Source organism: Bufo gargarizans, chromosome 2 (assembly GCF_014858855.1).
Source record: "Bufo gargarizans isolate SCDJY-AF-19 chromosome 2, ASM1485885v1, whole genome shotgun sequence".
Lineage (NCBI taxonomy): Eukaryota > Metazoa > Chordata > Amphibia > Anura > Bufonidae > Bufo > Bufo gargarizans.
The window spans coordinates 311,662,568-311,688,800 of NC_058081.1; the positions used below are offsets into that span (position 1 = coordinate 311,662,568).

Sequence of the window (26,233 nt, forward strand, 5' to 3'; positions counted from 1 at the left end):
GGAAGTTCGGCAGTTCCCTGATCCCCCCCGCCAACCGAAGCGAGGTAAAGACACCAAGACCACAGGCAGCGGTGGCGCAGGGTAGGTAAGAAAAAAGCTACCTCAGCTCTCTACCCACAGGTAACCTAAACCCCTGTCTCACAAGGGGAACGTAGCCCAGAGGAACCGAATGCCGGACCTCACGGGCGACTACAGGAACAGAAAATAGTGAAATTGGTCTCCAAGAGACCATAACCTGTCCCTTCTGTCCGCAGGTGTGTGTGTTTTAGGAGGTCTTTATAGGGGTCTAATTGGTTAATTATCACTTTATTTTGATTTAATTAATAAAAGTTCCACCTGTCCTGATTGTCCACAGGGGCAGTACCCCAGTTGTGCTGCTGTTAGGACGTAAGGGAATATATAAATAGTGGGGATAACTGAATGAAAGATGCCTCGGCTGCTTCCCTGTGAGATCACTATGCTGGCACTGAGAGCAAGGGGGCTACTTAGCATGTTAGTCTACCATTGAATGCAGGAGAAGGTGGACCAGGATTTCGTCCAAAAGGAGAAACAGGGGGAGCTACCTAAGAGGAAAATGTAATGTACATAAAAAATTAACAATATTTTTTATTGCATGTATATTGCAATATTACTTCATTTATTATTCATTGCATAATCATACTTTTTGTGTGATAGCCTCTTTAATGAGTAAAGCCCTTTAAAAATAAACAGCAGGGATATAGGCGGTATCTGAAAACTTGAAATATTCTGTAAAGTTGTGGTTTTATGTTTAAATAAAAAGAACATTCAGGATTCTCTGTTGTATTTGAAACTTATGTAGCTAACTGGACTATTGCCAGTGGCAGAAAAACACTGGCCAGTTTGATAAAGATGTACCAGTTGTTATTTGTGATAGAGTGACAAGATGGCTGGTTAAGACTGGAACAGCTGGTGATGTGTGTGAATCCAAGTGTGGTCTGACTGACAGCATTTTTTTATTTTGAAAGATGTTCACATCTGGAAATCTTGACTTTTGTCCATACCTCCCATATGGCCTGAAATACACTCCTTAACATTGAAATTCCAACAACAAGAAGGGAAAGTCGTGGAACTATGGAAATCACTGGATTGATAGATATGTCAATGATATGCCAATAATAGAGAAATGGAGAAAAATATTCAAAACATCTCAATTTATTAAGCATCTAGTATAATCAGCCTTGTCAGGCTATCAGTAAGGTTATTAATGCTTGTCTGAGAAATGTTCTGCCACCCTGAATGCACTTGGGCAGGCAAATCATTAAGATCCGCTACTGGTAGCTCCCTTTGCAATTGCCAGCTAATGACATTCCAGATATGAATCATGGGAGAATAGTCCGGAGATTCTGCAGCATGGTAGCACATTTAGACCACACAGGCTGCTCACAGAAGCACGAACAACACGCAGCCTGGCGTCTTTTGGAATATTTTAGAAAAACAGCCACACCACTGGTTTCACAACCAAATCAATGTACCGCCGAGCTTGTAGTGACCAGACCAGTCTCTGGCTATCACTGCATCTGGGACTCATCGCTGAAGAGGATAGGCCTCCATTCCAGCCTCCATTACTGTCTTGCTATGCCCCATGATAGTTTTTGAGAGTGGTTGCATGAGGTCAGTGGAACACCTGTAGTTGGACTTCTGGTTCATAGCCCAGTGTTGTGCAAACGCCTTTTGATGGTTTGTGTAGACACTGTTTGCAGCTTGCAGCACAGAATGGATCACTATGCCCCATTATTCTAATCAGATGATCTGTCCATGCAGAGGTTCGCCTCTGTGCACGTCTTGCTGTCGTTCCAGTGCTCCCAACCACCGGATCATGCAGCAGTGAACAGTGCTGACATTTCAAAATAGGCTCATAGTGATATGCCAGAGTGATAGACCAAGCTCTCAGTTCAAGGATTCTGCCCCTCTCAGTTTGCAATGAGATCATAACTGGCACATTGATGAACAGGAGGCGTCACACAGTTATCCCACATGACTTGATCCAATTTTTGAGGTTTCTTTACTTTCAATCTGGATTTTATGCCTCTCCCACATTCCACAGATTGGAGCTAGGTGCTTGAAAATTTGATCATTTGCAGATTTTAGCGGCACCTTCTACTTCTTTGATTTGCATAACGTTATGGCCTGTCCTTCCTTCTTAAGCCTCATTCACACGTCAGTGATTTGGTTCCATCAGTGATTGTGAGCCAAAACCAGGTGCAGCTCTAAACACAGGAATGAGGCTTAAGTGTGGCAATTTCAATATTGAGAAGTGTAGAAGGCAATTATTCTTTTAAGTAAATTACATATACAGTGCTGCCCATATTTATTCATAACCCTGGCAAATGTTGACTTAAAGTTACTTTTATTCAACCAGCAAGTCATTTTTTGATGGAAAATGACATAGGTGTATCCCAAAAGATAATAAGACGATGTACAAGAGGCATTATTGTGGGAAAAAACATTTCTCAGCTTTTATTTACATTTGAGCAAAAAGTGTCCAGTCCAAAATTATTCATACCCTTCTCAATAATCAATAGAAAAGCCTTTATTGGCTATTAGAGCAATCAAACACTTCCTATAATTGTAAACCAGCTTTTTGCATGTCTCCACAGGTATTTTTGCCCATTCATCTTTAGCAATGAGCTCCAAATCTTTTAGGTTGGAGGGTCTTCTTGCCATCACCCTAATCTTTAGCTCCTTCCACAGATTCTCAATTGTATTCAAGTCTGGACTCTGGCTGGGCCACTTCAAAACGTTAATGTTGTCTGCAAACCATTTCTTCACCTTTTTGGTTCATTGTCATGCTGAAATGTCCACTGGTGCCCAAGGCCAAGTTTTTCCTGCAGACTGCCTGATGTTGTCGTTGAGAATCCTCATGTTTTGCTCTTTTTTCATGGTGCCGTTTACTGTGATTAGGTTCCCTGGTCCATTGGCTGAAAAACACCCCCAAATCATTAGGTTCCCACCACGATGTTTGACAGTGGGGATGGTGTTCTTTGGGTTGAAGGCTTCTCCTTTTTTACGCCAAATGAAGGAAACATCATTGTGACCAAACAATTCAATTTTTGTTTCATCTGACCATAACACAGAAGACCAGAAGTCTTCTTCTTTGTCCAGATGTGCTTTTGCAAAGGCCAAGTGAGCTTTTGTGTGCCTTATCTGGAGAAGTGGAACCCAGCAGTGTGCAGTGTGCAAAATGTTTTTTCTTCCACAATAATTCCTCTTGTACATAATCTTATTATCTTTTGGGAAACACCTATGTCATTTCCCGTCAAAAAAATTACTTGCTGGTTGAATAAAAGTAACTTTAAGTCAAAATTTGCCAGGGGTATGAATAATTGTGGGCAGTACTGTATATATATTGTAAGGGATTGCTCTCTCAAGCAGGGAGGCGATGACAGATTCCTTTGTAGACAACAAGATTAAAGTCCAAACAATGCTTTATTTTATGGCACTTCGGCAATTACAGGTGAACCCAGTTATAACTCACTGGGTAAGGTGAGGTTCCAGCATCACCAAAACATAAACCAAACAAAATAAACTCCTGCCCGTCTGGGCTCTAGCTAATACAAATTTGTTTCTAGCTCGCCTATTGAGTGCAGGTTGACCTGTAGTGCAAATTTTAAATCCTCAGCATGTCAAAGGATATCCACCAAGGATTTCACACCAGGGTGAAATCCACAGCAAAAACCATAATAAAACCTCAATGGAATTTTTTCACAGATCCTCCAGCCCCGTCTTTGTACTTCTTGGTCCCTTTTGGCATTGAAATGTGATGACCCAGCCAGTCACGGGTCATAGAGAGTCACCACTGTAGCCCTTGATTGGCTGACCGGTCACATTTTAGTGCCCAGAGACCAGGAAGTATGCAGACCTGCAGGGGATGGAGGAAGCGCTGGAGTGGCAGCAAATCGGTATGGATCTTGTATGCACAGTGCATGAAAACCAAACAAATATAGATAATAATCTTTTTTGTTTCTTTTTTTGCCTAGGTCGGAAAAAAAATTTGACTCCAACTCAGGTATGATTGATCAATAAATTACACTTGCACCAGATAAATTGAAAATCATTGGTGTGCTTTTATATGAGGAGGGATGGAATGTTAGCGGGCTGATCCCTCTTCACTGAGACGATTAGCATACACAATCCCCCATTGAACTGCTATTTGTGGAGCAAACATTGTAAATTGCATCTGCTATGCAAATTTGAAATCCATGTTAAATCTGAATGGATTACATGCAGATTATGCCATGGATTCTGCCTCAGATGTAACCTATTTTATTGCAAATCTAGACTAATATTGATATTTAAGAGTAGAAAGTGTCAATGAGTTCTGCAAAGAGTGTCTATAATATGCATTTAAAGCTGAAGATTGTTATGCTTGTTAACTAAAATAGAAATTTGGTACACAGGAACTGGAGGTTCTGGGTTTTGTGGATAGAGTAAGTGACTTCCTCTCTGTACCTCCTACTCATCAATGTGTATTACAGTATTACAGTGCAACAGGGTGCACTCAGCTATGATAAATTCCAGTAAAAAGGAGAGAGCAGTAAAAACTCACATTTATTGGTGTAAAAATATAACAGTTGCACATATGATCCAGGCAGAGGCTCACACGCATAGAGGTGCAAAACTTAAGAACCCAAACAAGAATTTCAGCGGGGTAGTACTGCTTTGTTCAGTTCTAGAGCTACACTTTCCTTGAATGTCTCTACATGGTAAGATTAGTTTGCTCCCACCCATGGGGCTGCAGCTTCATATAATGGCTGTTTGCCTGTTGCTGCGGAGTGTTTGTCTTTCTCTGTTCAATTGCCATCACCGGTCCATGGGCCTTATCATGTGCACCCCTTCCCTAGTTTGGGAAGAATGTGGGTCAGTATGTGGGCAGTCTGTCCTTCTCTACTTAGTCACTCACTAAGGGTGTGGTTTCTTTTTATAAACTCAACCCTGACTCTAATCTGGAGCAATCCATCCTTTAAGGGACACCTACTCTATCTGTGTGCAGGCTGGTATTCCTGATAATAAACTGGGCTGTGAGGGAACCACTCCATATATATATATAGTACATGAACATTATAAAACCATGTAGAAGTAAGGCTTTTATGGATATTGATTGTGTATCCACTGTGCCAACTAACCAGTTTGACTTTGGGCTAGACCTAAGGCAGTTATCATGGCTTTCCCCTGGTATTCACCCTTTAACCCCTATAAAGGGATCTGGAGCAGGGGAGCCACCAGGCCGCTACCTCTGCGTGCTTGGCTGCTGACCAATGGCAAACTTGTAGTCAATAATAGACAGAGGTCGGGTCGTGCAGAGTTTGTGTAAATCCATGGAACAATCCAAAGGTCAGGACAGGCTGCACAGGATCTGTATGATGAAGAGGCACAGGTCAGGTGGAACACTTTCAGGATCCCAGTCAGAGCTTGGTACAGAGACAGATGAACAGATATAGCTCTTATAAAAGCTCCAGCAAGCCAAAGAGACCTAGTAAGATCTGTAGAAACCAAATTGCAAAGTCAAAGAAGTGAGGTCAGCAGAACAGCTATAAAGGAGGGCTGATGAGCTCATTAGTCAAGAGCCTGAGCACAGAATTGGAAAGGGCATTAACCCCTGCAGTGCTGCTAGGAAAGGTCTCTAATACACACACAGGAAGAGGCCTTGCAGCCAGGCTGTGGCCTACACCAGCAGCCGGGCAGAAGCTAGATGAGTAATGCAGCACCAGTGCCCACCACAGAGAATTTGACAAAAGCACATCAAAATCACATTGACATACCGTAAGTAAGACTAAGCGAGTTTGTTAGCCCTATTTGGGAATTGTTGCATACCACAGAAGCTTGTGGAGTTCAGTGGTTAGCTTAGCATTTTTATGTCATGCTGAGGTTAATAAAATGCATTTCTGGTTTTAAATGAAATGTTGCTTATTTTCTGGTTAATTGACAAATTTCATTATTTCCCCACTTATACCCATGTCCTTTTCAATATAGAGAAACATCCAAATATCTATATAGATACATGTGCTCTACGCATTTAAATACATATGATGTCTTTTTTTTTTATAGCACTGTCTCCTATTCTTTGCCAATTTCTTGAAATAAGGGCTAGTTTGTTATACAGTACAGACCAAAAGTTTGGACATACCTTTTCATTCAAAGAGTTTTCTTTATTTGCATGACTATGACAATTGTAGATTCACACTGAAGGCATCAAAACTATGAATTAACACATGTGGAATTATATACATAACAAAAAAGTGTGAAACAACTGAAAATATGTCATATTCTAGGTTCTTCAATGTAGCCACCTTTTGCTTTGATTACTGCTTTGCACACTCTTGGCATTCTCTTGATGAGCTCTTGGTCTGTACTGTATGTGCATTTGCGTATTGCAATAGCCTTGATTTGAGTGCTAAGCTCTTCCTTCTAAAGACTATGGGGGTCATTTACTAAGCTGAAATACACCTAAATTAGGACTATTTCAGGCACAGATGGTGGCGCAATGGTTAGTTGAGCCACTATCTGCGACTTCGCCCTGCTCGCACCAGGTCTAAAATTGTGGGCGTGGTGGGGAAGGGGATGGGCCGGCAGGCCCGTCTCCTTCACCATTTTGTACGCCTGGCTTAGACGTAGAAAATTGTCTAAATATAAGACAGCATGGAAGGTGGTTTACATTTAGAACTGGCACTGGATGCGCCAAAGTTATGGAGAGAACTGTACCTCTTTATAACTTCGGTGGACCCACCGCCAGCCCTGAGGCTTTATTAGGACCGGCATCTAAAACTCTGGTCTTAATAAATGTGCCCCTATATATTCCATAATCCTAACATATGAATGTATTTTGTATTTTTTTATTTTTTTATTACTGAAATCATTAAAGGTATAGACAAGCAATACTTGTTAGCATACAATGATAGGGACCCACAAGGTGTTTTTGTTTTATAAGCTTTTTCCTTCATGTTACTTTGTATCCTTTATGTATTTTTCAGTCAGCAGATATAGTATATTTGGAACAATGTATACGTAATACTTGCAATGTGAAAATGATTTTATTTATTTAAAGAGGACCTTTCACCACTCCTGTTTTAATAGCTTCATGCATTCCCCATGTAATAACAATTCTGGAACATCTATTCTATGTTGTACCATTCCTTAATTATTTCTACTAGAAGTCTGCAGTAAGGGTACAAAGGGGTGGTAACCAGTTGGGGTGTGTACCTGCACAGTCTGAAAATGGTGGCACTGATTGTATACAGTGAGTCTGTGCAGGTACACATATATCCATAAACCCAAGAAAAATTATGGTCCAGAATATAATTCAACATATTATTTAAAAAAATAGCCAGAGGCCACATTGACCCTGTTTTTAGCCAATGATAAGACTTAACTTTTATTCAATCTCTTAATTAAAATATCTCAAATAATATTTATTGTTAAAAAAAACTGCAACCTGTTCGCAGTTTTGTTTGTATTATTTATCTTGGATATGATACACCTATGTGCCCAGGTAAGTATTCAGACTATAGATATTGTTGCTACAAAAAATTATTAAAGATTATAATTTGGTACTTTATTTCAGATTCTAGTATTTTTTTATTATTATTATTTTTTTATTTATATTATTTTATACAGTCCTAACCTCATTATCTGAGGAAAGGGATTTAGGGGTCATTATTTCAGAAGACTTAAAGGTAGGCAGACAATGTCATAGAAATGATAGCAAAATGCTTGGGTGTATAAGGAGAGGCATTACCAGTAGAAAGAGGGAGGTGCTCATTCCGCTCTACAGAGCACTAGTGAGACCTCATTTGGAGTATTGTGCTCAGTACTGGAGGCCATATAGGATATTGATACTTTAGAGAGAGTTCAGAGAAGAGGTACTAAACTAGTGCATGGACTGCAGGATAAAACTTACCAGGAAAGATTAAAGGACCTTAAAAGGACATACTTTTAAATTAGAGGGACAAAGGTTTAAAAGTAATATCAGGAAGTATTACTTTACTGAGAGAGTAGTCGATGAATGGAATAGCCTTCCTGCAGAAGTGGTAGCTGCAAATACAGTGAAGGAGTTTAAGCATTCATGGGATATGAAGGCCATCCTTCATATAAGATAGGGCCAAGGGCTATTCATAGTATTCAGTATATTGGGCAGACTAGATGGGCCAAATGGTTCTTATCTGCCGACACATTTTTTGTTTCTATTTTATGTACCTGGTCACCCTGGACCACACCCAGGGAAGGCAGAAAACCTTCCTCGTGAACCTGATGTAGGCGCATCATGAGCGGGAGGCAGGTGCCCTCCCGGAATGCCGCCCCATCTTGCAAAAGTTCACCACCGAGATGCCGTTGGGCATGGAATATGCCCCTGCCACTTCTAAGCGGATGGTCAAGCTGCTTAAGGGACTCGAAGGGTACTCGGCCACGTACCTGGAGGTCATTGTCATCTTCGGTTCTACATGGGAGGATCCCTGAGAGCATCTGGTGCAGATGCTCAAGCAGATCTGCCAGGCAGGCTTGACCCTTATGCCAGGAAAGTGCCAGCTGGGCAGAAGAAGTGAGGGGTCATGGGCAGGCGGGAAAACTTTGGAACCAAAGCTCGGGAGTGTGGATGCCAGCGCATCCTGGCTCACCTCCCGGTATAAGAACCAGGTGATGTCCTTCCTGGGCACCTCCGGGTACTATAGGGTTTTTGCGCCCCACTATAGTAGCCTGGCGAGGCCCATGACGGACCGCACCAGGAATAAGCTACCCTCCACAGTCGATTGGACAAATGACTGAGACGGCCTTCCAGGCGCTGAAGGACGCCCTTTTCAGCTTCCCGGTACCCCAGGCAGCCGACTTCACGCGTATGTTTGTAGTACCGACTGACACCAGTAATTAAGGCCTCAGTGTCATCCTCAGTCAGGGTGACTCCATTGGTGAGGAATGAATGGGATGTGGGTATGCAGGAGCCTTGTGCTCCAGCAGTACCACTTTGCCATTCGCCACCAGAAAGGGTGCAGATGGGTGTACGGGGAAACATATGAATGTGCTGCCCCTAGCGCCCTCTAAAAGGCGGAGGAATATGTATTATTATTTAATGTCAGCCATGTTCCCACGCCAGCCATCTGCTGCCAGATAGCAGAGGTAGTGAACTCCACAGGAAAGCTTCCCTGCAGGGGGTCTAGGTCATTCCCAGGTTCAATTAACATTATCAGACATCATGGCACCGGCGATTCATAAGGGATTATGAATCGCCCGTCCATCACAAACATAAACCAGATACATATTTGTGTCCCTATGGCCGCGATGAACAGGCCCGTGGTGATAGTTTGGTGGTGGGATGCCAGGGAGGGGAGATATACATATCTCCCCACAGAAACCAAATAACGGTACCATGCTTGGACTCTACTTATAGCCAGAACCCAGACGGACGCATTGGTGCCAGAACCACCTCCCTGCGACATTCTGGTCTGGAGAAATGAGCCCTAATCAGTTTTGTGGCTCATTTGCTACCAGCCCCAGCAGAATGGGTGTGACCTTCCAGAGGCTGGGAGGGGAGGGTCTGGCTTCAGGTCAAAAGGCTTGTGCCAGCGGGTCAAAAGGCTTGTGCCTTTATTCATCACCACCCAAAGGACTCATCCATCTGGTAAACTGACTTTTGTTCTGCTTGACCCTGTTGTACCACTCCATCTGTATTTTCCACTCAGACCACTGTGAATATTTTCTGTGTATATTGTGTTATGTCTAGTGAGCCCTTAAGGCAATTAAATATATAATTTAATCTTGTGAAGTTCTGGTATCTCGATCACGAATCCCCATGTCCATGTTTCGGCCTAGTTATACGCTATTGCGGGTTGGTTTCTCACCCTATATAATCCCATTAGTGGACCGGGCTTATATCAAACAAGAAGCTGGTGGCAGTCTTCCCGGGTTGAGGAAGCGCTGTTTCACTGGGGCAGTGAAAAGGCTCTCTCAGCTTGCTGCCTCTCTGTGCCGTCACATCCAGCACCTGTATCTCCCTGGAGTGCATTGCAATGAGCTTTTGCTACTCTCCACCACAATTTCTAAACCTCCATTCTCCTATCTAACTTCCCTGCATAGACAATAGTACCTCACACACAGCCCCAGCAATTTTTTTAAAATAAATATGTCATGCAATTCCTCCTCCATAATTCCCTTCTCCACTGTCTAGAGCAGGCATCTCAAACTGCGGCCCTCCAGCTGTTGCAAAACTACAACTCCCACAATGCCCTGCTGTAGGCTGATACCTGTAGGCTGTCCGGGCATGCTGGGAGTTGTAGTTTTGCAACAGCTGGAGGGCCGCAGTTTGAGATCCCTGGTCTAGAGGGATATGTAGATTTGTATTTCTATAAATTTAGAAGTAGAGAGAAATTATTGAAAGTATTTGGGCTGCTTCACTATGAGATCGCTACATCAACACTGAGAGGTGTAAGGGAGCAGTGGTCCAGCACTGAATGCAAGAAATAGGGGACCAGAACACCAGCCAGGGGAGAAACAGCACAGGGGTTCTACCAGAGAGGAAAATGCGATGTTCATTAAAACCGTAACAAGATTTTATTGCATGTATATTGCAACAATATTATTTGAAATGGCCTATTCATTATATAGTAATAAGTTTTGAGCGATAAAACCTTTAAATTGTTGTTTATTTGCAGGGTTTTGTTCAGGTCACATACTGTCAATATATATTGGCAGTGTTAAATCAAATAACTAGCCTAAAAGTGCTGTTTAGAGTTGAGCGAACACCTGGATGTTCGGGTTCGAGAAGTTCGGCCGAACATCCCGGAAATGTTCGGGTTCGGGATCCGAACCCGATCCGAACTTCGTCCCGAACCCGAACCCCATTGAAGTCAATGGGGACCCGAACTTTTCGGCACTAAAAAGGCTGTAAAACAGCCCAGGAAAGAGCTAGAGGGCTGCAAAAGGCAGCAACATGTAGGTAAATCCCCTGCAAACAAATGTGGATAGGGAAATGAATTAAAATAAAAATTAAATAAATAAAAATTAACCAAAATCAATTGGAGAGAGGTTCCATAGCAGAGAATCTGGCTTCCCGTCACCCACCACTGGAACAGTCCATTCTCAGATATTTAGGCCCCGGCACCCAGGCAGAGGAGAGAGGTCCCGTAACAGAGAATCTGTCTTCATGTCAGCAGAGAATTAGTCTGCATGTCATAGCAGAGAATGAGGCTTCACGTCAGCCACCACTGCAACAGTCCATTGGCATATATTTAGGCCCAGCACCCAGGCAGAGGAGGGAGGTCCCGTAACAGAGAATCTGTCTTCATGTCAGCAGAGAATTAGTCTGCATGTCATAGCAGAGAATGAGGCTTCACGTCAGCCACCACTGCAACAGTCCATTGGCATATATTTAGGCCCAGCACACACACAGGCAGAGGAGAGAGGTCCCGTAACAGACAATCTGGCTTCATGTCAGCAGAGAATCAGTCTGCATGTCATAGCAGAGAATGAGGCTTCACGTCAGCCACCACTGCAACAGTCCATTGGCATATATTTAGGCCCAGCACACACACAGGCAGAGGAGAGAGGTCCCGTAACAGAGAATCTGGCTTCATGTCAGCAGAGAATCAGTCTGCATGTCATAGCAGAGAATGAGGCTTCACGTCAGCCACCACTGCAACAGTCCATTGGCATATATTTAGGCCCAGCACCCAGGCAGAGGAGGGAGGTCCCGTAACAGAGAATCTGTCTTCATGTCAGCAGAGAATTAGTCTGCATGTCATAGCAGAGAATGAGGCTTCACGTCAGCCACCACTGCAACAGTCCATTGGCATATATTTAGGCCCAGCACACACACAGGCAGAGGAGAGAGGTCCCGTAACAGAGAATCTGGCTTCATGTCAGCAGAGAATCAGTCTGCATGTCATAGCAGAGAATGAGGCTTCACGTCAGCCACCACTGCAACAGTCCATTGGCATATATTTAGGCCCAGCACACACACAGGCAGAGGAGAGAGGTCCCGTAACAGAGGATCTGGCTTCATGTCAGCAGAGAATCAGTCTGCATGTCATAGCAGAGAATCAGGCTTCACGTCAGCCACCACTGCAACAGTCCATTGTCATAAATTTAGGCCCAGCACCCAGGCAGAGGAGAGAGGTCCCGTAACAGACAATCTGGCTTCATGTCAGCAGAGAATTAGTCTGCATGTCATAGCAGAGAATGAGGCTTCACGTCAGCCACCACTGCAACAGTCCATTGGCATATATTTAGGCCTAGCACACAGGCAGAGGAGAGAGGTCCCGTAACAGACAATCTGGCTTCATGTCAGCAGAGAATCAGTCTGCATGTCATAGCAGAGAATGAGGCTTCACGTCACCCACCACTGCAACAGTCCATTGGCATATATTTAGGCCTAGCACACAGGCAGAGCAGAGAGGTCCCGTAACAGACAATCTGGCTTCATGACAGCAGAGAATCAGTCTGCATGTCATAGCAGAGAATCAGGCTTCACGTCAGCCACCACTGCAACAGTCCATTGTCATAAATTTAGGCCCAGCACCCAGGCAGAGGAGAGAGGTCCCGTAACAGAGGATCTGGCTTCATGTCAGCAGAGAATCAGTCTGCATGTCATAGCAGAGAATCAGGCTTCACGTCAGCCACCACTGCAACAGTCCATTGTCATAAATTTAGGCCCAGCACCCAGGCAGAGGAGAGAGGTCCCGTAACAGACAATCTGGCTTCATGACAGCAGAGAATCAGTCTGCATGTCATAGCAGAGAATGAGGCTTCACGTCACCCACCACTGCAACAGTCCATTGGCATATATTTAGGCCTAGCACACAGGCAGAGCAGAGAGGTCCCGTAACAGACGATCTGGCTTCATGTCAGCAGAGAATCAGTCTGCATGTCATAGCAGAGAATGAGGCTTCACGTCACCCACCACTGCAACAGTCCATTGGCATATATTTAGGCCTAGCACACAGGCAGAGGAGAGGTTCATTCAACTTTGGGTAGCCTCGCAATATAATGGTAAAATGAAAATAAAAATAGGATTGAATGAGGAAGTGCCCTGGAGTCCAATAATATATGGTTATGGGGAGGTAGTTAATGTCTAATCTGGACAAGGGACGGACAGGTCCTGTGGGATCCATGCCTGGTTCATTTTTATGAACGTCAGCTTGTCCACATTGGCTGTAGACAGGCGGCTGCGTTTGTCTGTAATGACGCCCCCTGCCGTGCTGAATACACGTTCAGACAAAACGCTGGCTGCCGGGCAGGCCAGCACCTCCAAGGCATAAAAGGCTAGCTCTGGCCACGTGGACAATTTAGAGACCCAGAAGTTGAATGGGGCCGAACCATCAGTCAGTACGTGGAGGGGTGTGCACACGTACTGTTCCACCATGTTAGTGAAATGTTGCCTCCTGCTAACACGTTGCGTATCAGGTGGTGGTGCAGTTAGCTGTGGCGTGTTGACAAAAGTTTTCCACATCTCTGCCATGCTAACCCTGCCCTCAGAGGAGCTGGCCGTGACACAGCTGCCTTGGCGACCTCTTGCTCCTCCTCTGCCTTGGCCTTGGGCTTCCACTTGTTCCCCTGTGACATTTGGGAATGCTCTCAGTAGCGCGTCTACCAACGTGCGCTTGTACTCGCGCATCTTCCTATCACGCTCCAGTGCAGGAAGTAAGGTGGGCACATTGTCTTTGTAGCGTGGATCCAGCAGGGTGGCAACCCAGTAGTCCGCACAGGTTAAAATGTGGGCAACTCTGCTGTCGTTGCGCAGGCACTGCAGCATGTAGTCGCTCATGTGTGCCAGGCTGCCCAGGGTTAAGGACAAGCTGTCCTCTGTGGGAGGCGTATCGTCATCGTCCTGCCTTTCCCCCCAGCCACGCACCAGTGATGGACCCGAGCTGCGTTGGGTGCCACCCCGCTGTGACCATGCTTCATCCTCATCCTCCTCCACCTCCTCCTCATCCTCGTCCTCCTCGTCCTCCAGTAGTGGGCCCTGGCTGGCCACATTTGTACCTGGCCTCTGCTGTTGCCAAAAACCTCCCTCTGAGTCACTTCGAAGAGACTGGCCTGAAAGTGCTAAAAATGACCCCTCTTCCTCCTCCTCCTCCTCCTCCTGGGCCACCTCCTCTTCCATCATCGCCCTAAGTGTTTTCTCAAGGAGACATAGAAGTGGTATTGTAACGCTGATAACGGTGTCATCGCCACTGGCCATGTTGGTGGAGTACTCGAAACAGCGCAACAGGGCACACAGGTCTCGCATGGAGGCCCAGTCATTGGTGGTGAAGTGGTGCTGTTCTGTAGTGCGACTGACCCGTGCGTGCTGCAGCTGAAACTCCACTATGGCCTGCTGCTGCTCGCACAGTCTGTCCAGCATGTGCAAGGTGGAGTTCCACCTGGTGGGCACGTCGCATATGAGGCGGTGAGCGGGAAGGCCGAAGTTACGCTGTAGCGCAGACAGGCGAGCAGCAGCAGGATGTGAACGCCGGAAGCGCGAACAGACGGCCCGCACTTTATGCAGCAGCTCTGACATGTCGGGGTAGTTGTGAATGAACTTCTGCACCACCAAATTCAGCACATGCGCCAAGCAAGGGATGTGCGTCAAATTGGCTAGTCCCAGAGCTGCAACGAGATTTCGCCCATTATCACACACCACCAGGCCGGGCTTGAGGCTCACCGGCAGCAACCACTCGTCGGTCTGTTGTTCAATACCCCGTCACAACTCCTGTGCGGTGTGGGGCCTGTCCCCCAAACATATGAGTTTCAGAATGGCCTGCTGACGTTTACCCCGGGCTGTGCTGAAGTTGGTGGTGAAGGTGTGTGGCTGACTGGATGAGCAGGTGGAAGAAGAAGAGGAGGAGGAAGCCGAGAAGGAGGAGGTGGCAACAGGAGGCAAAGAATGTTGCCCTGCGATCCTTGGCGGCGGAAGGACGTGCGCCAAACAGCTCTCCGCCTGGGGCCCAGCTGCCACTACATTTACCCAGTGTGCAGTTAGGGAGATATAGCGTCCCTGGCCGTGCTTACTGGTCCACGTATCTGTGGTTAGGTGGACCTTGCCACAGATGGCGTTGCGCAGTGCACACTTGATTTTATCGGATACTTGGTTGTGCAGGGAAGGCACGGCTCTCTTGGAGAAGTAGTGCCGGCTGGGAACAACATACTGTGGGACAGCAAGCGACATGAGCTGTTTGAAGCTGTCTGTGTCCACCAGCCTAAATGACAGCATTTCATAGGCCAGTAGTTTAGAAATGCTGGCATTCAGGGCCAGGGATCGAGGGTGGCTAGGTGGGAATTTACGCTTTCTATCAAATGTTTGTGAGATGGAGAGCTGAACGCTGGCGTGTGACATGGTTGAGACGCTTGGTGACGGAGGTGGTGGTGGTGGTGTTGGTGGTACATCCCCTGTTTGCTGGGCGGCAGGTGCCAACGTTCCTCCAGAGGCGGAGGAAGAGACCGAGGCGGCAGCAGCAGAATAGGCCGAGGCGGCAGCAGCAGAAGAGGTAGCAGGGGGAGCCTGAGTGACTTCCTTGGTTTTAAGGTGTTTACTCCACTGCAGTTCATGCTTTGCATGCAGGTGCCTGGTCATGCAGGTTGTGCTCAGGTTCAGAACGTTAATGCCTCGCTTCAGGCTCTGATGGCACAGCGTGCAAACCACTCGGGTCTTGTCATCAGCACATTGTTTGAAGAAGTGCCATGCCAGGGAACTCCTTGAAGCTGCCTTTGGGGTGCTCGGTCCCAGATGGCGGCGGTCAGTAGCAGGCGGAGTCTCTTGGCGGCGGGTGTTCTGCTTTTGCCCACTGCTCCCTCTTTTGCTACGCTGTTGGCTCGGTCTCACCACTGCCTCTTCCTCCGAACTGTGAAAGTCAGTGGCACGACCTTCATTCCATGTGGGGTCTAGGACCTCATCGTCCCCTGCATCGTCTTCCACCCAGTCTTGATCCCTGACCTCCTGTTCAGTCTGCACACTGCAGAAAGACGCAGCAGTTGGCACCTGTGTTTCGTCATCATCAGAGACATGCTGAGGTGGTATTCCCATGTCCTCATCATCAGGAAACATAAGTGGTTGTGCGTCAGTGCATTCTATGTCTTTCACCGCTGGGGAAGGGCTAGGTGGATGCCCTTGGGAAACCCTGCCAGCGGAGTCTTCAAACAGCATAAGAGACTGCTGCATAACTTGAGGCTGAGACAGTTTCCCTGGTATGCATGGGGGTGATGTGACAGACTGATGGGGTTGGTTTTCAGGCGCCATCTGTGCGCTTTCTGCAGAAGACTGGGTGGGAGATAATGTGAACGTGCTGGATCCACTGTCGGCCACCCAATTGACTAATGCCTGTACCTGCTCAGGCCTTACCATCCTTAGAACGGCATTGGGCCCCACCATATATCGCTGTAAATTCTGGCGGCTACTGGGACCTGAGGTAGTTGGTACACTAGGACGTGTGGATGTGGCAGAACGGCCACGTCCTCTCCCAGCACCAGAGGGTCCACTAACACCACCACGACCATGTCCACGTCCGCGTCCCTTACTAGATGTTTTTCTCATTGTTATGGTTCACCACAACAACAAATATATTATTTGGCACAATGTATTGTATTCAAATTCAGCGGGATATAAATTTGAGGCCTAGTATTTAGGCGCTGGGTGACCGGTATGGATTTAGTGACAGAATTAGACTTGGAAATGCACAGAAGCGGGTGTGTGTGAAGTTATTCTGAATGACCCAATGTGCACCTTGAATATTATATACCCTTTTAGGGATAGATTTCAAATAGCTCTGATATAGCAGAAACCACTAAATTATGAAATTGCTAAATTGGGAATTGTATTTCAACCCAGAACAAAAAATGTGCTTTGACGGACACTAAATAACTTTCCCAGCCACAACAGGACAGCGTTAACGAGAGATTTAGCAGGATATAAATTTGAGGCCTAGTATTTAGGCGCTGGGTGACAGGTATGGGTTTAGTGACAGAATTAGACTTAGAAATACACAGTAGCGGGTGTGTGTGAAGTTATTCTGAATGACCCAATGTGCACCTTGAATATTATATACCCTTTTAGGGATAGATTTCAAATAGCTCTGATATAGCAGAAACCACTAAATTATGAAATTGCTAAATTGGGAATTGTATTTCAACCCAGAACAAAAAATGTGCTTTGACGGACACTAAATAACTTTCCCAGCCACAACAGGACAGCGTTAACGAGAGATTTAGCAGGATATAAATTTGAGGCCTAGTATTTAGGCGCTGGGTGACAGGTATGGGTTTAGTGACAGAATTAGACTTAGAAATACACAGTAGCGGGTGTGTGTGAAGTTATTCTGAATGACCCAATGTGCACCTTGAATATTATATACCCTTTTAGGGATAGATTTCAAATAGCTCTGATATAGCAGAAACCACTAAATTATGAAATTGCTAAATTGGGAATTGTATTTCAACCCAGAACAAAAAATGTGCTTTGACGGACACTAAATAACTTTCCCAGCCACAACAGGACAGCGTTAACGAGAGATTTAGCAGGATATAAATTTGAGGCCTAGTATTTAGGCGCTGGGTGACAGGTATGGGTTTAGTGACAGAATTAGACTTAGAAATACACAGTAGCGGGTGTGTGTGAAGTTATTCTGAATGACCCAATGTGCACCTTGAATATTATATACCCTTTTAGGGATAGATTTCAAATAGCTCTGATATAGCAGAAACCACTAAATTATGAAATTGCTAAATTGGGAATTGTATTTCAACCCAGAACAAAAAATGTGCTTTGACGGACACTAAATAACTTTCCCAGCCACAACAGGACAGCGTTAACGAGAGATTTAGCAGGATATAAATTTGAGGCCTAGTATTTAGGCGCTGGGTGACAGGTATGGGTTTAGTGACAGAATTAGACTTGGAAATACACAGTAGCGGGTGTGTGTGAAGTTATTCTGAATGACCCAATGTGCACCTTGAATATTATATACCCTTTTAGGGATAGATTTCAAATAGCTCTGATATAGCAGAAACCACTAAATTATGAAATTGCTAAATTGGGAATTGTATTTCAACCCAGAACAAGAAATGTGCTTGAACGGACACTAAATAACTCGCCCAGCTACAGCACTAAGGACAGATTTAGCTGGATATAAATTTGAGGCCTAGTATTTAGGCGCTGGGTGACAGGTATGGGTTTAGTGACAGAATTAGACTTGGAAATGCACAGTAGCGGGTGTGTGAAGTTATTCTGAATGTCCCTATGTGCACCTTCAATATGATCTACCCTTTTAGGGATAGATTTCAAATAGCTCTGATATAGCAGAAACCACTAAATTATGAAATTGCTAAATTGGGAATTGTATTTCAACCCAGAACAAGAAATGTGCTTGAACGGACACTAAATAACTCGCCCAGCTACAGCACTAAGGACAGATTTAGCTGGATATAAATTTGAGGCCTAGTATTTAGGCGCTGGGTGACAGGTATGGGTTTAGTGACAGAATTAGACTTGGAAATGCACAGTAGCGGGTGTGTGAAGTTATTCTGAATGTCCCTATGTGCACCTTCAATATGATCTACCCTTTTAGGGATAGATTTCAAATAGCTCTGATATAGCAGAAACCACTAAATTATGAAATTGCTAAATTGGGAATTGTATTTCAACCCAGAACAAGAAATGTGCTTGAACGGACACTAAATAACTCGCCCAGCTACAGCACTAACGACAGATTTAGCTGGATATGAATTTGAGGCCTAGTATTTAGGCGCTGGGTGACAGGTATGGGTTTAGTGACAGAATTAGACTTGGAAATGCACAGTAGCGGGTGTGTGAAGTTATTCTGAATGACCCTATGTGCACCTTGAATATTATATACCCTTTTAGGGATAGATTTCAAATAGCTCTGATACAGCAGAAACCACTAAATTTTTAAATTGCTAAATTGGGAATTGTATTTCAACCCAGAACAAAAAATGTGCTTTGACGGACACTAAATAACTTTCCCAGCCACAACAGGACAGCGGTAACGAGAGATTTAGCGGGATATAAATTTGAGGCCTAGTATTTAGGCGCTGGGTGACCGGTATGGATTTAGTGACAGAATTAGACTGGGATATGGCCAAAAAATAACCACACTATTGCTGGTTAAATGCACTTGGTGATGGGCGCAGCTTGCCCCTGATGTAGTATATGGCCAAAAAATGAACAGACTATTGCTGGTTAAATGCACTTGGTGACGGGCGCAGCTTGCCCCTGATTTAGTATATGGCCAAAAAATGAACAGACTATTGCTGGTTAAATGCACTTGGTGTGATAGCTTGACCAACCACACTACTGAGGGTTAAATGCACTTGGTGACGGGCGCAGCTTGCCCCTGATGTAGTATATGGCCAAAAAATAAACAGACTATTGCTGGTTAAATGCACTTGGTGTGACAGCTTCACCCTGATGTAGGCTTTAGCCAAAAAACAAACGCACCATTGAGGGTTAAATGCACTTGGTGACAGGCGCAGCTTGCCCCTGATGTAGTATATGGCCAAAAAATAAACAGACTATTGCTGGTTAAATGCACTTGGTGTGACAGCTTCACCCTGATGTAGGCTTTAGCCAAAAAACAACCACACCATTGAGGGTTAAATGCACTTGGTCGCAGCTTGTGCTGGCGCACCACAAGACACAAAATGGCCGCCGATCACCCCAGAAAAATGTGACTGACAAACGGTCTGGGCAGCCTAAAAACAGTGAGCAATTGAGGATCAGCAGCTCAATGATCCACAGCTGCAGATCGATCAGTTAATCAAGTCCTTTGGAGGAGTTAATCTGCCTAATCTCGCCCTACTGTCGCAGCCGCAACCTCTCCCTACGCTAATCAGAGCAGAGTGACGGGCGGCGCTATGTGACTCCAGCTTAAATAGAGGCTGGGTCACATGGTGCTCTGGCCAATCACAGCCATGCCAATAGTAGGCATGGCTGTGATGGCCTCTTGGGGCAAGTAGTATGACGCTTGTTGATTGGCTGCTTTGCAGCCTTTCAAAAAGCGCCAAGAAAGCGTCACAAAAGCGCGAAGAAAGCGACGAACACCGAACCCGAACCCGGACTTTTACGAAAATGTCCGGGTTCGGGTCCGTGTCACGGACACCCCAAAATTCGGTACGAACCCGAACTATACAGTTCGAGTTCGCTCATCCCTAGTGCTGTTCACTATTTAGAAATGAATGATTGGTGCAATTTATTGTTAAATGGTGTGCGAGTGATAACTAAAGTGCATTGTAGTATGTGTTTTACATCACTAAAATAAAAATTAACAAATATAAACAGATACTAGACTGCGAAATAATAAAATATATGGTAGTAATTATTTAACCAGCACACTCTTAACTATGTACAATAAATTGGGACTAATGAGAAATTATAGGAAAGAAGTGACATCCAAAATCCTCCAGGTGCGTAGCCTTCATTAACAAGCCTGAACTGCATACTGCTACCATGAAATCATGAGGAAAATTTAGGAGCCTGGATTTAATTAGACCTCCATGTGTAGCTGCACAACTTGTATAGAAATGCATTCAACTAAGTATTATAGCTACCTAGAATTTATATAATTTTTTTATGAGCTATGGTGTAAAATATATTTGTTCAGGTTGCTGTGGTTTTTGCATTAACCTATTTTTATAATGAGACATGGCAAGGTCAGATGCCTGCATACTTGTTTATATCATAAAGAATGCATATGAACAGGCTAGACAAGTTACATTTTCATAGCATATGCTGTATTTTGTAAGCGTTTTACAATATTTTGAGTGTTATTTTGCACAGACTAACAATACGTGGGGCAGCTAATACCATACAAACCCCCCATATAGTGCCTGTTCACATATTTCTCAGTACACTTCATTTAGACCTTATGCACATAGCTATATTCTTAGACTGTATCAAATTATACTGTATATTGAACATGGTGACCATAGAATTCTATGGGCCTAAAATGTGCCTTTTCAAGCCTTTGGCTTTACTAATACTCATAATTATACTTTCTTCAAAGCTATATTTGCCTAGAAGGACTGTGTCTCATGCGTTCTGTAGATCCATAGTGCAGTATGACTGTGTTGTATGCATGAGGCCTTTCTGCACAAACACAGTGCATTTGGAAAGTCTTCAGATCATTTTACTTTGTTTACATTTTGTTATGTTGCTGCTAGCGATGAGCGAATCAACTTCAGATGAAACATCCAAAGTCGATTTGCAGAAAACTTTGTTTCAATAGTATACGGAGCTCCGTACAATATTAGAATGTATTGGTTTCGATGAGCCGAAGTTATTACTTCATGAAGTCTTGCGATACTTTGCGTAATAACTTAATAAATTGATTTCTACTGTAAAAAAAACATTTCCCGAACTCTGGTTTGGTTCCAAGGGATCCATTAGGAATACCTCTGTATGTTGCTGTATGTTGCTCTATTCAGTTTTCCCTGAAATCTATTCAGTCTTCAACAGTCCAATTTTGGTGAGCTCGTACAAATTGTAGCCTCTTTTTCCTATTTGTAGTGGAGATGAGTGGTACCCGGTGGGGTCTTCTGCTGTTGTAGCCCACCTTTCTTTCCCATTCTGACATTTTGGAGTTCAGGAGATTGTCTTGACCAGGACCACAACCCTACATGCATTGAAGCAACTGCCATGTGATTGGTTGACTAGATAATCGCATTAATGAGAAATAGAACAGGTGCTCCTAATACTTCTTTAGGTGAGTGTATATATAATGCATAGGCCTACATAACATTAGGAGGTTGCTATTTATGCAGGGAAACCATTACTAGTCTCCTCTATAATGTCTTCTGTGCATAAATAGCAAATTTAGACAATTTTTAATCTATCCAACATCATATACTAAACATAAGACCAGTGCTAGATACACAATACCCACATATGCAGTTGCCCCATTATTACTTTCTGTAATTATTTGGCTATAAATGCCCAGTTCCTGCTGTGTGCTCACCTGAGACTTAGTCACCCTACTCAGCGGCTTATGGATCCACTAATGCCCACATTACCCACAACACCTCTTACAAGAAACTGCTTACCACACCAGGCGACAGTCCACTGGCAGTATTAGTGACGATAGTGGCACCACTGCACAGGCGTCCTCGACAGTGGTCTCAGAGTGGCACAGCAAATAGACCGGCAGCCCATCCAAATTGACAAATCAGCAGCCTCCTTACCAATGACACTTACACAGCCATGCTTTATATCATACACATGCACCACACATAAGGTACAGTACCTTCAGAATCAGCACAGTCCTACACCGAACCTCATGTGTTCCGTTAACTCCTCCCTCACATGTGACATAACCACAATTCCTGTGTCCACAATGTGGTGTTTAGTATTGAGCTGCTCCTGGTGGGGTAGATGTCAGTAAGGGGTGGAGCTTCTTGGGAGAAAGGCGGGGCTTCCTTTGTGCCGGACCTCGCAAGCTGCTGATACAACACTGTACAAATACACATGTACAAATACACATGAGTCTCCTTTCAGGGAGTAAAATAGCCTGAACAGGCATCTATGAAGCTTGTACAGGCATTATTGCGACCTCTGTATGAGACCTTATATAGATGAGGTTGTATCTTTCCAAATCATGTCCAATCAAGTGAATTTGCCACAGGTGGACTCCAATCAAGGTGTAGAAACATCTCAGAAATGATCAAGAGAAATGGAAGGTGCCCAGAGCAAAATTTCATGTCAGAATAAAGGGTCTGAATATTTATGTCCATGCAACATTTTTGTTTTTGTTTTTTAATTCATTTGCAAACATTTATAAAATTCTGTTTTCACTTTCTCATTAAGCAGTATTGAGCGCAGATTGATTGGGGGAAACTTTTTTTTAGGACAAGGCCACGCCATAACAAGATGTGAAAAAAGTTAAAGGGTCTGATGCATTGTAGTTGATGTGATTGTACGACCAGTCCACTGTTTGCAGATTAATGGAGTTTTTCAGAAGTAGAATATTGATAAGGGTCTGACACCTAATACGACCGCTGAGCAGTAGTTTGAAGAGATTGCTGCACTGTGGCGTCCTCACAGCCTGGGGCAGACTGAGAACTTAAAGTGGCCCTGGAAAAAAATCCTAAAAGTGGCCCGATGTTGTAGACAGGGCAACACAATTAGGCAGGGTCAGCAAAATCATAGTGCAAAATACTGTCCCATCAGAACCATATACCGCAGTGCAGCACAATATACTGCCCCAAAAACTGTCCCTCTGTGGTGGCCATTAATGGATGCCATTTTCTGCCCTCGTCCAGTTCTCTCTAATTAGTATATGGAGGTGAGATATGGGCCTTTACAGTTGAATTCAGAAGGGCATATGGGTCGTTGGCCGGGTACATGAGTAACTGATTCTCACAGCGTTAAGTACCACTGATAGCTCATTATGTACCCATCCAGTGTCAGAGAGAAAGGCTTGGGAGGCCTCCTGTGCATCAGCCCACTAGGAAATTTCCTTATAAGGTCTATGGCCAATCCGCCCCTGCTCACAGCATACCTAGAACAGTACAATACATTGTATAGCAGTTGTGCTTGGTATTGCAGCCCAGGCCCAGTTACTTGACTGGGACTGAGCTGCCTGTAAGCCATGTGACCAATTAACGTAATGCCACTGTCCTAAGAAGAAGCCGCAGGATTCACTGCACCGCCACGGCCTCTTCAAAAGCTTATTGTGTTGGTTTTGGGAGTTGGACCCCCACTGACCAGATATTTATTACCTATCCTGAGGATAGGTCATCGATATTCTACTCTCAGGAAACCTATTTAATTAAATGGTTGAGGCATCAGAAAATCCGATATATCTTGTGGCTCTAACCCCTACTGCACTGTATATTTAAGAATTGGCTAATTTTTACATGCTCTTTATCCTCTGAGAAAAGAGTTATGGCGGGAAAACTCCATATAAAAAAAAGTTAATCAGTACCCCTACTTAAAATAAAATGATTGTTAATGTTCGGTGAAAATCAATAACACACCTTCAGGGCTATATTCATAAAAATTCGCAGGACCGCTTTGTAACTACTGTAGGTAGGGACAGATAAGGACAGTGAGCTCTAAAGCTAGAACCCAGCCTGCTTTCCGTACCTACATACACTACAAGCTCAAGATAGGTAGACCGCAACTGGTCAATGTTCCCTATGCTAATTGAGTGCAGAGACGGACTAACAAACAAAGACAGACAAACACAATACCAATACATAAATGGAACAGAACCAGACAGGCCATGTAGTATTAAACGAGAGACAGAGAGTGGTCAGAAGACAAGCTTAGATCAGAACCAAATGGACTGTGCAGTACCAAATGAGAGACAGAGAGTGATCAGAAGACAAGCCGGGTCAGAAGCATGAGCAATCCTATAAAGCACAGGAACAAGAGCGAGGAACACAGTTTGTGAGTCAAAAGGTGTATGGCCAGGAAGGAATTTAAATAGAGTGCCAAATCCCTGGATCAGAATCTGATAGGTCAATGGACTCTGCGCTCTATAGGACAGGATACGAACTACACAGTAACTGGGCAGTCATTCAGGCCGCTGTTAATCTTCCCAAGCACATGCACGCTGCGGGGATAAACAGAGTATTGTGCTCTTTTACTAGAGACAAAACCGTGTCACTGGGGTGGGGGGTGGCTAAGCAGCGTGTCTCTCCTGGCATGTGGGTGCTGGAGCTGAAACCTGCGTTGCTGGGTCTCGGTCAGGTAAGTATGTTACACACTCACATTCCAAAATATTGATTATAGTCCATTTCCCATGAGGACACTAATTTCTCACACACCTTGCTTCCTCTGATCCAACCACAACATGTTTCAGGGGGACATCCCCCCTTCCTCATGCATTATTTATTGTAAATATGTAATTCCTGTTACAATAATGACTATTATACAGGAAAGTGTGAGATGTTCACTGCCATTTATCCCTAGATTACCCCTAGAATAAGATATATTATTGTGACTATGCAGACAATCTTATGTTTGCCTCTGGACCTGCAGTTGGCAACTATCAGCTGTCATAAGTTCAAACCTCAGGGAAGAAACAAAATTCTTAAAAATAAATAATGAAACAATAATGCTGTACTTGTGAGTGTTCTGTTGTAATTTTATTCCTTTTAGCAGTCTCTGAATTGCTTACAGTTTTAAAGGGGTTCTCTGGGAATTAGTTAAAATGGCCACCAGCAACCTGTCCTATTATGTAAGCAGGACTGGTTGCCTCTACTTGCAGAACTGTCTAGGGAAGTTGAGGGGGCAGAGCCTCACTACACACTACACTGCTCTACAATAGATGGTAATGATACGATACTGCTACGATATGCCATCATGGCTGAGCAGCCTGACAGGAAAACTTACCAATACGTAGTATATGTAAGTGCCAGTGCATAGTATATAGTAGGGCCCTGCTCCTTCATCCCCTAGGCAGCTCTGCAAGTGGAGGCATCCAGTCCTGCGCCATTTTAAATCATTCCCGGAGAACCCCCTTTAATCTAGATGTACTGGGTCCTGTATTGCTGTTTATTCCACTATACATTTCATCAGCCATTCAAATGTACTTACCTCTCCCTATGACAATCTTCATAGAATCTGTAGCTAGGAAATTATATTTAGCCTTTTGTACAAATACTAGGGATGCAATCTTGACATTTGCATTTTTTTTTTTTTTAAACACAAACTCTATATCAAGATACATTTTCTGCCATTTCTCAATCCTGAAAGTCCCCACATACACAGGCAACAGTACCATATTTGGCACATGACAGTTTAGGGTTCCCCGGAATTATGTCCCTGGAGCTCAAGGTGCACCTTTGAAGAAAACATTAAAAGACCTGTTTCCAGGTTTTTACTTTAGGAAGTAATTTTATTATTATTCACATTATTTCTTCTTTGCTGTTTGTACTTAGAAGATTAATTTATTCTCATGGAAAGTATCTTCAACATGAACAGTTAATTACAATAGTTAAAATAGTTGATAATTTCACAGGCAAGGTAAATGTCCTGGCCCGGGGCACATTCCTGCAGCAGCTGTAGTTGCTCACAACATTCATGACAGCAGAAGTATATCTCACATTCTCACGTCCTTGTAACATAAACATTGATCTTTTTAAATGGATTCACAAATTAAACTTAAAACGGGATGCAGGTACATTGTTGATTAAACAGGCAACCGATAATGACAGGAAATATATTTAACTTAAATAACTCTTCTTCATGTACTCTACATCTCGTCCACCAATTTTGGCATTATTATTGAAAGAGACA

General features: G+C 44.1%; 1 protein-coding gene across 1 annotated transcript in view; it reads left to right on the forward strand.

Moving 5' to 3' along the window:
• Positions 1 to 26,233, forward strand: part of MSRB3 (methionine sulfoxide reductase B3) — a 171,468-nt gene that overhangs the window by 115,931 nt on the left and 29,304 nt on the right. Inside the window, exon 5 of the mRNA XM_044277192.1 lies at positions 3,999 to 4,027. Within this exon, the coding sequence (XP_044133127.1) occupies positions 3,999 to 4,027 (29 nt within the window). The remainder of the gene's footprint in view (positions 1 to 3,998; positions 4,028 to 26,233) is intronic.